Source organism: Staurois parvus, unplaced genomic scaffold, assembly GCF_062004578.1.
Source record: "Staurois parvus isolate SC_StPar_1 unplaced genomic scaffold, SC_StPar_1.0 ptg002030l, whole genome shotgun sequence".
Taxonomy (NCBI): Eukaryota; Metazoa; Chordata; class Amphibia; order Anura; family Ranidae; genus Staurois; species Staurois parvus.
The window spans coordinates 14125-31472 of record NW_028319826.1 but is presented as its reverse complement, the minus strand read 5'-3'; the positions used below and the strand labels follow the sequence as shown (position 1 = coordinate 31472).

The window sequence follows — 17348 nt, the reverse complement described above, 5'->3', positions numbered from 1 at the left end:
GGCAATGATACCTCGAACACAGCGCCAGGTTGTTCCTCTTATAATGGAGGCGGCCATGATACCTCGAACACAACGCCAGGGGGTTCTCCTTATAATGGAGGCGGCCATGATACCTCGAACACTGCACCAGGGGGTTCCTCTATAATGGAGGTGGCCATGATACCTCGAACACAACGCCAGGGGGTTCTCCTTATAATGGAGGCGGCCATGATACCTCGAACACAACGCCAGGGGGTTCCTCTATAATGGAGGTGGCCATGATACCTCAAACACAACGCCAGGGGGTTCCTCTATAATGGAGGCGGCCATGATACCTCGAACACAACGCCAGGGGGTTCCTCTTATAATGGAGGTGGCCATGATACCTCGAACACATCGCTAGGGCGTTCCCCTTATAATGGAGGCGGCCATGATACCTCGAACACAACGCCAGGGGGTTCCTCTATAATGGAGGCGGCCATGATACATAGAACACTGCACCAGGGGGTTCCCCTTAAAATGTAGGTAGCCATGATACCTCGAACACATCACCAGGGGGTTCCCCTTATAATGGAGGCGGCCATGATACCTCGAACACAGCACCAGGGGGTTCCCCTTATAATGGGGGCAGCCATGATACCTCGAGCACAACGCCAGGGGGTTCCTCTATAATGGAGGTGGCCATGATACCTCGAACACAGCACCAGGGGGTTCCCCTTATAATGGGGGCAGCCATGATACCTCGAGCACAACGCCAGGGGTTCCTCTATAATGGAGGTGGCCATGATACCTCGAACACAGCGCCAGGGGGTTCCCCTTATAATGGAGGCGGCCATGATACCTCGAACACAGCGCCAGGGGGTTCCCCTTATAATGGAGGTGGCCATGATACCTCAAACACATCGCCAGGGGTTCCCCTTATAATGGAGGCGGCCATGATACCTCGAACACAACGCCAGGGGGTTCCTCTTATAATGGAGCCGGCCATGATACCTCAAACACAGCGCCAGGGGGTTCCCCTTATAATGGAGGCAGCCATGATACTTTGAACACAACGCCAGGGGGTTCCTCTTATAATGGAGGCGGCCATGATACCTCGAACACAACGCCAGGGGGTTCCTCTATAATGGAGGCGGCCATGATACCTCGAACACAACGCCAGGGGGTTCCCCTTATAATGGAGGCGGCCATGATACCTCGAACACAACGCCAGGGGGTTCCTTTTATAATGGAGGCGGCCATGATACCTCGAACACAACGCCAGGGGGTTCCCCTTATAATGGAGGCGGCCATGATACCTCGAACACTGCGCCAGGGAGTTCCTCTATAATGGAGGCGGCCATGATACCTCGAACACAACGCCAGGGGGTTCCCCTTATAATGGAGGCGGCCATGATACCTCGAACACTGCGCCAGGGGGTTCCTCTATAATGGAGGCGGCCATGATACCTCGAACACAACGCCAGGGGGTTCCCCTTATAATGGAGGCGGCCATGATACCTCGAACACAACGCCAGGGGGTTCCTCTATAATGGAGGCGGCCATGATACCTCGAACACAACGCCAGGGGGTTCCCCTTATAATGGAGGCGGCCATGATACCTCGAACACAACGCCAGGGGGTTCCTCAATAATGGAGGCGGCCATGATACCTCGAACACAACGCCAGGGGGTTCCTCTATAATGGAGGCGGCTATGATACCTCAAACACATCACCAGGGGTTCCCCTTATAATGGAGGCGGCCATGATACCTCGAACACAACGCCAGGGGGTTCCCCTTATAATGGAGGCGGCCATGATACCTCGAACACAGCGCCAGGGGGTTCCCCTTATAATGGAGGCGGCCATGATACCTCGAACACAGCGCCAGGGGGTTCCTCTATAATGGAGGCAGCCATGATACCTCGAACACATCGCCAGGGGGTTCCCCTTATAATGGAGGCGGCCATGATACCTCGAACAACAACGCCAGGGGGTTCCTCTTATAATGGAGGTGGCCATGATACCTCAAACACAACGCCAGGGGGTTCCCCTTATAATGGAGGCAGCCATGATACCTCGAATACAGCGCCAGGGGGTTCCCCTTATAATGGAGGCGGCCATGATACCTCGAACACAGCGCCAGGGGGTTCCCCTTATAATGGAGGCGGCCATGATACCTCGAACACAGCACCAGGGTTCCCCTTATAATGGAGGTGGCCATGATACCTCGAACACAACGCCAGGGGGTTCCTCTATAATGGAGGTGGCCATGATACCTCGAAGGCAACACCAGGGGGTTCATCTATAATGGAGGCGGCCATGATACCTCGAACACAATGCCAGGGGGTTCCCCTTATAATGGAGGCGGCCATGATACCTCGAACACAACGCCAGGGGGCTCCTCTTATAATGGAGTCAGCCATGATACCTCGAACACAGCGCCAGGGGGTTTCTCTATAATGGAGCCAGCCATGATTCCTCGAACACAGCACCAGGGGGTTCCTCTATAATGGAGGCGGCCATGATACCTCGAACACAACGCCAGGGGGTTCCTCTTTAATAGAGGCGGCCATGATACCTCAAACACAACGCCAGGGGGTTCCCCTTATAATGGAGGCGGCCATGATACCTTGAACACAACGCCAGGGGGTTCCTCTTATAATGGAGGCGGCCATGATACCCCAAACACAACGCCAGGGGGTTTCTCTATAATGGAGGCGGCCATGATACCTCGAACACAACGCCAGGGGGTTCCTCTATAATGGAGGCGGCCATGATACCTCAAACACAGCGCCAGGGGGTACCTCTATAATGGAGGCGGCCATGATACCTCGAACACAACACCAGGGGGTTCCTCTATAATGGAGCCGGCCATGAAACATCGAACACTGCACCAGGGGGTTCCTCTATAATGGAGGCGGCCATGATACCTCGAACACAACACCAGGGGGTTCCTCTATAATGGAGGCGGACATTATATATCAAACACAACGCCAGGGGGTTACTCTATAATGGAGGCGGCCATGATACCTCGAACACAACGCCAGGGGGTTCCTCTATAATGGAAGCGGCCATGATACCTCGAACACAGCGCCAGGTTGTTCCTCTTATAATGGAGGCGGCCATGATACCTCGAACACAACGCCAGGGGGTTCTCCTTATAATGGAGGCGGCCATGATACCTCGAACACTGCACCAGGGGGTTCCTCTATAATGGAGGCGGCCATGATACCTCGAACACAACACCAGGGGGTTCCTCTATAATGGAGATGGCCATGATACCTCGAACACAACGCCAGGGGGTTCCCCTTATAATGGAGGCGGCCATGATACCTCGAACACAACGCCAGGGGGTTCCTCTATAATGGAGGTGGCCATGATACCTCAAACACAACGCCAGGGGGTTCCTCTATAATGGAGGCGGCCATGATACCTCGAACACTGCACCAGGGGGTTCCTCTATAATGGAGGTGGCCATGATACCTCGAACACAACGCCAGGGGGTTCCTCTTATAATGGAGGCGGCCATGATACCTCGAACACATCGCTAGGGCGTTCCCCTTATAATGGAGGCGGCCATGATACCTCGAACACAACGCCAGGGGGTTCCTCTATAATGGAGGCGGCCATGATACATAGAACACTGCACCAGGGGGTTCCCCTTAAAATGGAGGTAGCCATGATACCTCGAACACATCACCAGGGGGTTCCCCTTATAATGGAGGCGGCCATGATACCTCGAACACAGCACCAGGGGGTTCCCCTTATAATGGGGGCAGCCATGATACCTCGAGCACAACGCCAGGGGGTTCCTCTATAATGGAGGTGGCCATGATACCTCGAACACAGCGCCAGGGGGTTCCCCTTATAATGGAGGCGGCCATGATACCTCGAACACAGCGCCAGGGGGTTCCCCTTATAATGGAGGTGGCCATGATACCTCAAACACATCGCCAGGGGTTCCCCTTATAATGGAGGCGGCCATGATACCTCAAACACAGCGCCAGGGGGTTCCCCTTATAACGGAGGTGGCCATGATACCTTGAACACAACGCCAGGGGGTTCCTCTATAATGGAGGCGGCCATGATACCTCAAACACAACGCCAGGGGGTTCCCCTATAATGGAGGCGGCCATGATACCTCGAACACAGCGCCAGGGGGTTCCCCTTATAATGGAGGAGGCCATGATACCTCGAACACAATGCCAGGGGGTTCCTCTTATAATGGTGGCGGCCATGACACCTGGAACACAACGCCAGGGGGTTCCCCTTATTATGGAGGCGGCCATGATACCTCGAACACTGCACCAGGGGGTTCCCCTTATAATGGAGGCGCCCATGATACCTCGAACACATCACCAGGGGGTTCCTCTTATAATGGAGGCAGCCATGATACCTCGAACACCAACGCCAGGGGGTTCCCCTTATAATGGAGGCGGCCATGATACCTCGAACACATCACCAGGGGGTTCCTCTATAATGGAGGCGGCCATGATACCTCGAACACAACGCCAGGGGGTTCCTCTTATAATGGAGGCGGCCATGATACCACGAACACAACGCCAGGGGGTTCCTCTATAATGGAGGCGGCCATGATACCTCAAACACAACGCCAGGGGGTTCCTCTTATAATGGAGGCGGCCATGATACCACGAACACAACGCCAGGGGGTTCCTCTATAATGGAGGCGGCCATGATACCTCGAACACAACGCCAGGGGGTTCCTCTATAATGGAGGCGGCCATGATACCTCGAACACAACGCCAGGGGGTTCCCCTTATAATGGAGGCGGCCATGATACCTCGAACACAACGCCAGGGGGTTCCCTTATAATGGAGGCAATCATTGAATCTCAAGTTCCAGCAGAAGGATCAGACTGGGAATAACCAGCCAAGATGAATGTGTTTGTAGTTCAGCTCCCTCCTCACCCTGTATGAGGCAATGTAGATGAACGTGTATGTAGTTCAGCTCCGTCCTCACCCCGTATGAGGCAATGTAGATGAACGTGTATGTAGTTCAGCTCCGTCTCACCCTGTATGAGGCAATGTAGATGAACATGTATGTAGTTCAGCTCCGTCCTCACCCTGTATGAGGCAATGTAGATGAACGTGTATGTAGTTCAGCTCCCTCCTCACCCTGTATGAGGCAATGTAGATGATTGTGTATGTAGTTCAGCTCCGTCCTCACCCTGTATGAGGCAATGTAGATGAACGTGTATGTAGTTCAGCTCCCTCCCCACCCCGTATGAGGCAATGTAGATGAACGTGTATGTAGTTCAGCTCCCTCCCCACCCCGTATGAGGCAATGTAGATGAACGTGTATGTAGTTCAGCTCCCTCCTCACCCTGTATGAGGCAATGTACATGAACGTGTATGTAGTTCAGCTCCCTCCTCACCCTGTATGAGGCAATGTAGATGAACGTGTATGTAGTTCAGCTCCCTCCTCACCCTGTATGAGGCAATGTAGATGAACGTGTTTGTAGTTCAGCTCCGTCCTCACCCTGTATGAGGCTATGTAGATGAACGTGTATGTAGTTCAGCTCCGTCCTCACCCTGCATGAGGCAATGTAGATGAACGTGTATGTAGTTCAGCTCCGTCCTCACCCCGTATGAGGCAATGTAGATGAACGTGTATGTAGTTCAGCTCCCTCCTCACCCTGTATGAGGCAATGTAGATGAACGTGTATGTAGTTCAGCTCCCTCCTCACCCCGTATGAGGCAATGTAGATGAACGTGTATGTAGTTCAGCTCCGTCCTCACCCTGTATGAGGCAATGTAGATGAACGTGTATGTAGTTCAGCTCCCTCCTCACCCTGTATGAGGCAATGTAGATGAACGTGTATGTAGTTCAGCTCCCTCCTCACCCCGTATGAGGCAATGTAGATGAACGTGTATGTAGTTCAGCTCCCTCCTCACCCCGTATGAGGCAATGTAGATGAACGTGTATGTAGTTCAGCTCCGTCCTCACCCCGTATGAGGCAATGTAGATGAACGTGTATGTAGTTCAGCTCCCTCCTCACCCCGTATGAGGCAATGTAGATGAACGTGTATGTAGTTCAGCTCCGTCCTCACCCCGTATGAGGCAATGTAGATGAACATGTATGTAGTTCAGCTCCCTCCTCACCCTGTATGAGGCAATGTAGATGAACATGTATGTAGTTCAGCTCCCTCCTCACCCTGTATGAGGCAATGTAGATGAACATGTATGTAGTTCAGCTCCCTCCTCACCCCGTATGAGGCAATGTAGATGAACATGTATGTAGTTCAGCTCCCTCCTCACCCCGTATGAGGCAATGTAGATGAACATGTATGTAGTTCAGCTCCCTCCTCACCCTGTATGAGGCAATGTAGATGAACATGTATGTAGTTCAGCTCCCTCCTCACCCCGTATGAGGCAATGTAGATAAATGTGTATGTAGTTCAGCTCCCTCCTCACCCTGTATGAGGCAATGTAGATGAACGTGTATGTAGTTCAGCTCCGTCCTCACCCTGTATGAGGCAATGTAGATGAACATGTATGTAGTTCAGCTCCCTCCTCACCCTGTATGAGGCAATGTACATGAACGTGTATGTAGTTCAGCTCCGTCCTCACCCCGTATGAGGCAATGTAGATGAACGTGTATGTAGTTCAGCTCCCTCCTCACCCTGTATGAGGCAATGTACATGAACGTGTATGTAGTTCAGCTCCGTCCTCACCCCGTATGAGGCAATGTAGATGAACGTGTATGTAGTTCAGCTCCCTCCTCACCCTGTATGAGGCAATGTAGATGAACGTGTATGTAGTTCAGCTCCCTCCTCACCCTGTATGAGGCAATGTAGATGAACGTGTATGTAGTTCAGCTCCGTCCTCACCCCGTATGAGGCAATGTAGATGAACGTGTATGTAGTTCAGCTCCCTCCCCACCCCGTATGAGGCAATGTAGATGAACGTGTATGTAGTTCAGCTCCCTCCTCACCCTGTATGAGGCAATGTAGATGAACATGTATGTAGTTCAGCTCCCTCCTCACCCTGTATGAGGCAATGTACATGAACGTGTATGTAGTTCAGCTCCGTCCTCACCCCGTATGAGGCAATGTAGATGAACGTGTATGTAGTTCAGCTCCCTCCTCACCCCGTATGAGGCAATGTAGATGAACATGTATGTAGTTCAGCTCCCTCCTCACCCCGTATGAGGCAATGTAGATGAACGTGTATGTAGTTCAGCTCCGTCCTCACCCTGTATGAGGCAATGTAGATGAACGTGTATTTAGTTCAGCTCCGTCCTCACCCCGTATGAGGCAATGTAGATGAACGTGTATGTAGTTCAGCTCCCTCCTCACCCTGTATGAGGCAATGTAGATGAACGTGTATGTAGTTCAGCTCCGTCCTCACCCTGTATGAGGCAATGTAGATGAACGTGTATGTAGTTCAGCTCCGTCCTCACCCTGTATGAGGCAATGTAGATGAACGTGTATGTAGTTCAGCTCCGTCCTCACCCCGTATGAGGCAATGTACATGAACGTGTATGTAGTTCAGCTCCGTCCTCACCCTGTATGAGGCAATGTAGATGAACGTGTATGCAGTTCAGCTCCTTTCTCACCCTGTATGAGGCAATGTAGATGAACGTGTATGTAGTTCAGCTCCGTCCTCACCCCGTATGAGGCAATGTAGATGAACGTGTATGTAGTTCAGCTCCGTCCTCACCCTGTATGAGGCAATGTAGATGAACATGTATGTAGTTCAGCTCCGTCCTCACCCCGTATGAGGCAATGTACATGAACGTGTATGTAGTTCAGCTCCGTCCTCACCCTGTATGAGGCAATGTAGATGAACGTGTATGTAGTTCAGCTCCGTCCTCACCCCGTATGAGGCAATGTACATGAACGTGTATGTAGTTCAGCTCCGTCCTCACCCTGTATGAGGCAATGTAGATGAACGTGTATGTAGTTCAGCTCCGTCCTCACCCTGTATGAGGCAATGTAGATGAACGTGTATGTAGTTCAGCTCCGTCCTCACCCCGTATGAGGCAATGTAGATGAACGTGTATGTAGTTCAGCTCCGTCCTCACCCCGTATGAGGCAATGTAGATGAACGTGTATGTAGTTCAGCTCCGTCCTCACCCCGTATGAGGCAGTGTAGATGAACGTGTATGTAGTTCAGCTCCCTCCTCACCCCGTATGAGGCAATGTAGATGAACGTGTATGTAGTTCAGCTCCCTCCTCACCCTGTATGAGGCAATGTAGATGAACATGTATGTAGTTCAGCTCTGTTGCCTGGCTGCACTGGGTTTTTCCAGGTGAAGTCAGAGATCAGGCTGGAGGTCCCGGGGGTAAGTGAATGTGTATGTAGCTCAGCTGTGTATATACAGTTCAGCGGCGCCCGCAGCGCCTGCAGCGCCCGCGGCGTCTCCCTGCCTAACGTTCGGTTTGTGTCCTGTTAGCGATTTTCGGGGAGAAATGCGATTAATGAGGCGGAGTCGTAGACGTGCCGCGTAGATGACCTGATATTACACCGGCGACAAGTGAAGGATGGCGCATCAAATTGGATCGTCAATCAGATTTATTGTCAGGAGCGCGGCGGCGGCGTTCGTAATCTTTGTTTATTCTAATCAGATGGCGGCGGAGTTGCGGCCGGCGGTGGTTGCGTCGCACTGGCTGAACACGAAATATTGGAATGATTGCGGGCAGCGTGCGATTCCATTACAACGATTAATGTGCGCGGCGCGGCGTCACCTGGTGATGAATTATTTCCTGGTAATCACAGTCCGCTCTTCGCTGATTTACATAATTGTATCCGCGACAAACAAATTACAGAAGATTCTTCATTAAGGAGCGACGCTCTGCGAGGACGCCGCGCTAATCTGCATCCTGTCATTTGTCACACGTGTCATGTGACTGCGGCCTGCGCACATTCCCTGCTGACACGCCCTTATCTCTGACACCAAAACATCACAGAGAAGAATGTCGGCCCCGCCCACAAATCATCCGAAATCTGAGAAATGGATACAATGCCAATCCATCCAGTCCATCCTCTGCTTCAATGTATCTGTCCAACCCATCCTCCGCTTCCTCAATGTATCCATCCAATCCATCCTCTGCTTCAATGTATCTGTCCAACCCATCCTCCGCTTCCTCAATGTATCCATCCAATCCATCCTCTGCTTCAATGTGTCTGTCCAACCCATCCTCCGCTTCCTCAATGTATCCATCCAATCCATCCTCTGCTTCAATGTATCTGTCCAACCCATCCTCCGCTTCCTCAATGTATCTGTCCAATCCATCCTCTGCTTCAATGTATCCATCCAACCCATCCTCCGCTTTCTCAATGTATCCGTCTAATCCATCCTCCGCTTCAATGTATCCGTCCAAACCCATCCTCCGCTTCCTCAATGTATCCGTCCAACCCATCCTCCACTTCCTCAATGTATCCGTCCAATCCATCCTCTGCTTCAATGTATCCGTCCAACCCATCCTCCGCTTCCTCAATGTATCCGTCCAACCCATCCTCCACTTCCTCAATGTATCCGTCCAACCCATCCTCTGCTTCAATGTATCTGTCCAACCCATCCTCCGCTTCCGCAATGTATCCATCCAATCCATCCTCTGCTTCAATGTATCCATCCAACTCATCCTCTGCTTCAATGTATCCGTCCAACCCATCCTCCGCTTCCTCAATGTATCCATCCAATCCATCCTCTGCTTCAATGTAGCCATCCAATCCATCCTCTGCTTCAATGTATCCATTAAATCCATCCTCCGCTTCCTCAGTGTCTCCCTCCAATCCATCCTCCGCTTCCTCAGTGTCTCCCTCCAATCCATCCTCCACTTCCTCTATATATCCATCAATTCCATCCTCCACTTCCTCAGTGTCTCCCTCCAGTCCATCCTCCACTTCCTCTATATATCCATCAAATCCATCCTCCACTTCCTCAGTGTCTCCCTCCAGTCCATCCTACACTTCCTCTATATATCTGTCAAATCCGTCCTCCTCTTCCTCAGTGTCTCCCTCCAGTCCATCCTCTGCTTCTTCAGTGTCTCCCTCCAATCCATCCTCCTCTTCCTCCTCAGTGTCTCCCTCCAATCCATCCTCTTCTTCCTCAGTGTCTCCCTCCAGTACTTCCTCCACTTCCTCTATATATCTGTCAAATCCATCCTCCTCTTCCTCAGTGTCTCCCTCCAATCCGTCCTCCTCTTCCTCAGTGTCTCCCTCCAGTCCATCCTCCACTTCCTCTATATATCCGTCAAATCCATCCTCCACTTCCTCAGTGTCTCCCTCCAGTCCATCCTCCACTTCCTCTATATATCTGTCAAATCCGTCCTCCTCTTCCTCAGTGTCTCCCTCCAGTCCATCCTCTGCTTCTTCAGTGTCTCCCTCCAATCCATCCTCCTCTTCCTCCTCAGTGTCTCCCTCCAATCCATCCTCCTCTTCCTCAGTGTCTCCCTCCAGTCCATCCTCCACTTCCTCTATATATCTGTCAAATCCATCCTCCTCTTCCTCAGTGTCTCCCTCCAATCCGTCCTCCTCTTCCTCAGTGTCTCCCTCCAGTCCATCCTCCACTTCCTCTATATATCCGTCAAATCCATCCTCCACTTCCTCAGTGTCTCCCTCCAGTCCATCCTCCACTTCCTCTATATATCTGTCAAATCCGTCCTCCTCTTCCTCAGTGTCTCCCTCCAGTCCATCCTCTGCTTCTTCAGTGTCTCCCTCCAATCCATCCTCCTCTTCCTCCTCAGTGTCTCCCTCCAGTCCATCCTCCTCTTCCTCAGTGTCTCCCTCCAGTCCATCCTCCACTTCCTCTATATATCTGTCAAATCCATCCTCCTCTTCCTCAGTGTCTTCCTCCAATCCGTCCTCCTCTTCCTCAGTGTCTCCCTCCAGTCCATCCTCCACTTCCTCTATATATCCGTCAAATCCATCCTCCACTTCCTCAGTGTCTCCCTCCAGTCCATCCTCCACTTCCTCTATATATCTGTCAAATCCGTCCTCCTCTTCCTCAGTGTCTCCCTCCAGTCCATCCTCTGCTTCTTCAGTGTCTCCCTCCAATCCATCCTCCTCTTCCTCAGTGTCTCCCCCCCAATCCATCCTCCTCTTCCTGAATGTACCGGTACGATCCCTCCTTGGATTGGTGCTGCCTGCAGGTCCTTGTTCAGGCACTTCCTGTTATGCGGTGACCACGCCCTGTGCCTGTCTCCCAGTTGTGCTCCCGTGTTGTCACCCTTCAGTCTGATGCAGCGGCTCTCAGCGCACATTACACCAACATGGTCCACTGTTGTCACCATCAGGGAACGGAGAAATGCTGCGCCGCCATCACTGGAGGAAATCTAGGGGCTTCTGACACCAAACATTGGAGGTGTCACATGTCTGCACATGTCATGTCCATGCAACACGCATGTTCTGACACATACATGGGGGCCAGCCCTGTGAGGCACAAGGTGCGCTGATATGTTCAGTATACCTGCATACTGAATCTGATAGGAGGAAGGAGGAGGGACAGGTCCTCTAAATGAGGAACAAAGAGGGACAGGTCCTCTAAATGAGGGACAACTGAGGAAGGAAGAGGGACAGGTCCTCTAAATGAGGGACAACTGAGGAAGGAAGAGGGACAGGTCCTCTAAATGAGGGACAACTGAGGAAGGAAGAGGGACAGGTCCTTTAAATGAGGGACAACTGAGGAAGGAGGAGGGACAGGTCCTCTAAATGAGGGACAACTGAGGAAGGAGGAGGGACAGGTCCTCTAAATGAGGGACAACTGAGGAGGAGGGACAGGTCCTCTAAATGAGGGACAACTGAGGATGGAGGAGGGGCAGGTCTTACAAATGAGGGACAACTGAGGAAGGAAGAGGGACAGGTCCTCCAAATGAGGGACAACTGAGGAAGGAGGAGGGACAGGTCCTCTAAATGAGGGACAACTGAGGAAGGAGGAGGGACAGGTCCTCTAAATGGGGGACAACTGAGGAAGGAGGAGGGACAGGTCCTCCAAATGAGGGACAACTGAGGAAGGAGGAGGGACAGGTCCTCTAAATGGGGGACAACTGAGGAAGGAAGAGGGACAGGTCCTCTAAATGAGGGACAACTGAGGAAGGAAGAGGGACAGGTCCTCTAAATGAGGGACAACTGAGGAAGGAGGAGGGACAGGTCCTCTAAATGAGGGACAACTGAGGAAGGAGGAGGGACAGGTCCTCTAAATGAGGGACAACTGAGGAGGAGGAGGGACAGGTCCTCTAAATGAGGGACAACTGAGGATGGAGGAGGGGCAGGTCTTACAAATGAGGGACAACTGAGGAAGGAAGAGGGACAGGTCCTCCAAATGAGGGACAACTGAGGAAGGAGGAGGGACAGGCCCTCTAAATGGGGGACAACTGAGGAAGGAAGAGGGACAGTTCCTCTAAATGAGAGACAACTGAAGAAGGAAGAGGGACAGTTCCTCTAAATGAGAGACAACTGAGGAAGGAAGAGGGACAGGTCCTACAAATGGGGAGCTGTGAAGACTTGTAGCCCTGTTTTGTGGGGGGGGGTTATGTGAAATGGCGCACACCAGACAAGCTTTGGCGCTGACCTGTATATGAGTAGGCAATCCTGAGGCTTCGCTACATGGAAGAGGGGGTTGTGATCATACACATGGCAGTGCCTCCACCTAGAATAGGGATCCTGCAATTGAGGGGACTCCCCCTGTCTAGGAATGTAACAGGCAGACAACCTACAGTAACCACTCCACCTAGAATAGGGATCCTGCAATTGAGGGGACTCCCCCCCCGTCTAGGAATGTAACCGGCAGACAACTTACAGTAACCACTCCACCTATAATAGGGATCCTGCAATTGAGGGGACTCCCCCCTGTCTAGGAATGTAACAGGCAGACAACCTACAGTAACCACTCCACCTAGAATAGGGATCCTGCAATTGAGGGGACTCCCCCCTGTGTAGGAATGTAACAGGCAGACAACCTACAGTAACCACTCCACCTAGAATAGGGATCCTGCAATTGAGGGGACTCCCCCCTGTCTAGGAATGTAACAGGCAGATAACTTACAGTAACCACTCCACCTAGAATAGGGATCCTGCAATTGAGGGGACTCCCCCCCGTGTAGGAATGTAACAGGCAGACAACTTACAGTAACCACTCCACCTAGAATAGGGATCCTGCAATTGAGGGGACTCCCCCCTGTGTAGGAATGTAACCGGCAGACAACCTACAGTAACCACTCCACCTAGAATAGGGATCCTGCAATTGAGGGGACTCCCCCCCGTCTAGGAATGTAACAGGCAGACAACTTACAGTAACCACTCCACCTATAATAGGGATCCTGCAATTGAGGGGACTCCCCCCTGTCTAGGAATGTAACAGGCAGACAACTTACAGTAACCACTCCACCTATAATAGGGATCCTGCAATTGAGGGGACTCCCCCCCGTCTAGGAATGTAACAGGCAGACAACCTACAGTAACCACTCCACCTAGAATAGGGATCCTGCAATTGAGGGGACTCCTCCTGTCTAGGAATGTAACAGGCAGACAACTTACAGTAACCACTCCACCTAGAATAGGGATCCTGCAATTGAGGGGACTCCCCCCCGTCTAGGAATGTAACAGGCAGACAACTTACAGTAACCACTCCACCTAGAATAGGGATCCTGCAATTGAGGGGACTCCCCCCCGTCTAGGAATGTAACAGGCAGACAACTTACAGTAACCACTCCACCTAGAATAGGGATCCTGCAATTGAGGGGACTCCCCCCCGTCTAGGAATGTAACAGGCAGACAACCTACAGTAACTATACATAGCAGTATGAATGCCCCCAGCTCATATCTCTAACATGGAACACGTCACCACGCCTGTATGAGATGAATGCAAAGTCTATAGAAAGCACATAAACAGGAGGCATAAGAGTAACATTCAGGAATGACCATTTACCATAAATTGGGAGGTTGCCATTATCCCCGGATATATGTGGTATACAGAATACCTCCAACCACGGGGTATAGTGCAGTCCGGGTGCAGGGGCCCCTGGAGAGGTGAGAGTCCATAAGATGCACGCTTCCACTTCAGATGCTGCGATGGCGTCCAAGTAACATGCGGATGATTGCACGGCTTGTCTGACGATCAGCATCACCTAAAAGGATGAAATGTCCCATCTATCCTCACTCTTAGTCCCTATCCCTGAACTGGGCTGTCACTGCAACCGGGCCTCTACCTGTGTAAGTGGCCGTCGGATGCCTAACCTACCTCTAGCCTAATCTATCCAACGCTCCCTATGATAATCCCAGCTAAAGGGAGATCCAGACCAATAAGGGTGCTACGGCTTGAAGCCAAGAGGCTGCAGAGATACACTGCGATTAATAGAGAGTTCACCTGACAGTCCTATGCAGGTGAAGACACGGATCTATATATACAGTGGGGATGGAAAGTTTGGGCCCCCCAGCTAAAAATTTGTATTAATGTGCATAAAGAAGCCAAGGAAAGATGGAAAAATCTCCAAAAGGCATCAAATTACAGATTAGACATTCTTATAATATGTCAACAAAAGTTAGATTTTATTTCCATCATTTACACTTTCAAAATAACAGAAAACAAAAAAATGGCGTCTGCAAAAGTTTGGGCCCCCTGCAGAATTTATAGCATGCACTGCCCCCTTTGCCAAGCTGAGACCTGCCAGTGTCATGGATTGTTCTCAATCATCGTCTGGGAAGACCAGGTGATGTCAATCTCAAAGGTTTTAAATGCCCCGACTCATCTGACCTTGCCCCAACAATCAGCACCATGGGTTCTTCTAAGCAGTGGTCTAGAAAACTGAAACTGAAAATAGTTGCCGCTCACAAAGCTGGAGAAGGCTATAAGAAGATAGCAAAGCGTTTTCAGATGTCAATATCCTCTGTTCGGAATGTCATTAAGAAATGGCAGTCATCAGGAACAGTGGAAGTTAAAGCAAGATCTGGAAGACCAAGAAAAATATCAGACAGAACAGCTCGCAGGATTGTGAGAAAAACAATTCAAAACCCACGTTTGACGGCACGATCCCTCCAGAAAGATCTGGCAGACACTGGAGTTGTGGTCACTATTCCACTATAAAGAGATACTTGTACAAATATGGGCTTCATGGAAGAGTCATCAGAAGAAAACCTCTTCTACGTCCTCACCACAAAAATCATCGTTTGAACTTTGCAATTGAACATATAGACAAGCCTGATGCATTTTGGAAACAAGTTCTGTGGACCGATGAGGTTAAAATTGAACTGCCGGAATGAGCAAAGGTACGTTTGGAGAAGAAGGGGCACAGAATTGAATGAAAAGAACCTTTGTCCAACTGTGAAGCATGGGGTTGGATCCATCATGCTTTGGGGTTGTGTTGCAGCCAGTGGCACAGGGAACATCTCACGAGTAGAAGGAAAAATGGATTCAATAAAATTTCAGCAAATTTTGGATGGTAACTTGATGCCATCTGTGAAAAAGCTGAAGTTAAAGAGAGGATAGCTTCTACAAATGGATAATGATCCTAAACACACCTGGAAATCCACGGGGGATTACATCAAGAGGCGTAAACTGAAGGTTTTGCCATGGCCTTCACAATCTCCTGACCTCAACATCATTGAAAATCTATGGATAGACCTTAAAAGAGCCGTGCTGACAGACAGCCCAGAAATCTCAAAGAACTGGAAGACTTTTGTAAGGAAGAATGGGCAAAGATACCTCAAACAAGAACTGAAAGACTCTTGGCTGGCTACAAAAAGCGTTTACAAGCCGTGATACTTGCCAAAGGGGGCAGTACAAGATATTAACTCTGCAGGGGGCCCAAACTTTTGCAGACGCCATTTTTTTGTTTTCTGTTATTTTGAAAGTGTAAATGATGGAAATAAAATCTAACTTTTGTTGACATATTATAAGAATGTCTAATCTGGAATTTGATGCCTTTTGGAGATTTTTCCATCTTTCCTTGGCTTCTTTATGCACATTAATACACATTTTTAGCTGGGGTGCCCAAACTTTCCATCCCCACTATATATATTGTATACAGTCTGGGGGAGGGGGGACTCACTTCGGGGAGATCCGGTATATATATATACATTGTATACAGTCTGGGGGAGGGGGGACTCACTTCGGGGAGATCCGGTATATATATATATACATTGTATACAGTCCGGTCCATATATATAGACAACTATAAGGATTCTGCAGTGTAAATAGAACGATGATAATGAACCACAAATCTCTCTCTTACAGACATTCGGGTTCCAATACAGAAGTTGGAATATAACAGGCAGACCTAATCTGCTTCAGTAACAACTACATAGATGGCAGCCTTGTTAATCTGGATCAGTACTCAGAATCCCCATACAGTTCCCCCCAGATACACAGCACATGGCAGGCCGGCACCCTCTGCCTGATACTTCCTGGAAAACAACCTATATAACATCCTGGGGTTTCTTGACCTCCTTGCAGGGGCAGGAAGCACACCCAGGGACTTGTCTGTAATGGGACCTCTATGGTAGTGGCTGTATATGGATGTAAACAAACCACAACTAGTGTATGAAATAACAGTTCCCTACAGACTGAAGGAAGCCGGGAATGGGAATTGATTTACAAATGGGGAGTGTTTCTGATACAGAAGGCCAATCACTGAGCTCGGTCACAGTCACATGGGAGGAAGTGTTAGGAGTCACATGTTTCCCATACCGGGAAGTTCCAGCTGTGCTAGTGGTGGTAGCAGGTAGTGGTGAGGTGGAAGGTAGGTGACCACGTGCTGCTGGTGGGGCCTCCATTATAGGGAACCTCTTCCTTCAGTCTGTATTGGACCGCAGAGGGTTACATGTCCATGATCCCCCCCCCTCTCTGACCTCATTACCTTCTCCATCTCCCTGTCCTCTATCACCCCCCCCCCAAACGTCAAACCATCACCAGCCGAAACCTCCGCAACCTGAACCCGACCCCTCCCCACTCTGCAGCTGACCATCTGTACGGCAGTATCCTCCCCCTGACCTGCCCTGACCTCCCCCTGACCTCCCCCTGACCTGCCCCTGACCTCCCCCTGACCTGCCCTGACCTCCCCCTGACCTGCCCCTGACCTGCCCCTGACCTCCCCCTGACCTGGCCACTACTGCGTACAACGACTCGCCGTCAGCTGCCTTAGACGCCTTATCACCCCTAACCACACGTAGCACCAGATCCCGACCGCTCCAACCCTGGAGGAACGACCGCACTAAATGCCTCAAGTGACGCAGTCGTGCGCTGGAGCGATTATGGCGCAAAACCAGATCCCAACAAGCGTTCACCCGATATAAGTCCGCCTTCCTCACCTACACCTCCTCCCTCCACGCAGCCAAGCAATCCTACTTCCTGACCCTCATCAACACCCTCTCCTCCAATCCTCACCGACTCTTCTCCACCTTCAACTCTCTACTCTCTCCCCCCCCAC

At 50.8% G+C, this 17348-nt stretch overlaps 1 protein-coding gene across 1 annotated transcript; it reads left to right on the top strand.

The window, feature by feature from the left end:
* The first annotated feature begins 9520 nt into the window (after positions 1–9520).
* Positions 9521–16190, top strand: LOC149432954 (uncharacterized). Its single transcript, XM_089664772.1, has 3 exons — positions 9521–9552; positions 9886–10746; positions 16157–16190. The coding sequence occupies exons 1-3, from the start codon at positions 9521–9523 to the stop codon at positions 16188–16190; spliced, it is 927 nt and encodes a 308-aa protein (XP_089520898.1).
* Positions 16191–17348: the final 1158 nt, after the last annotated feature.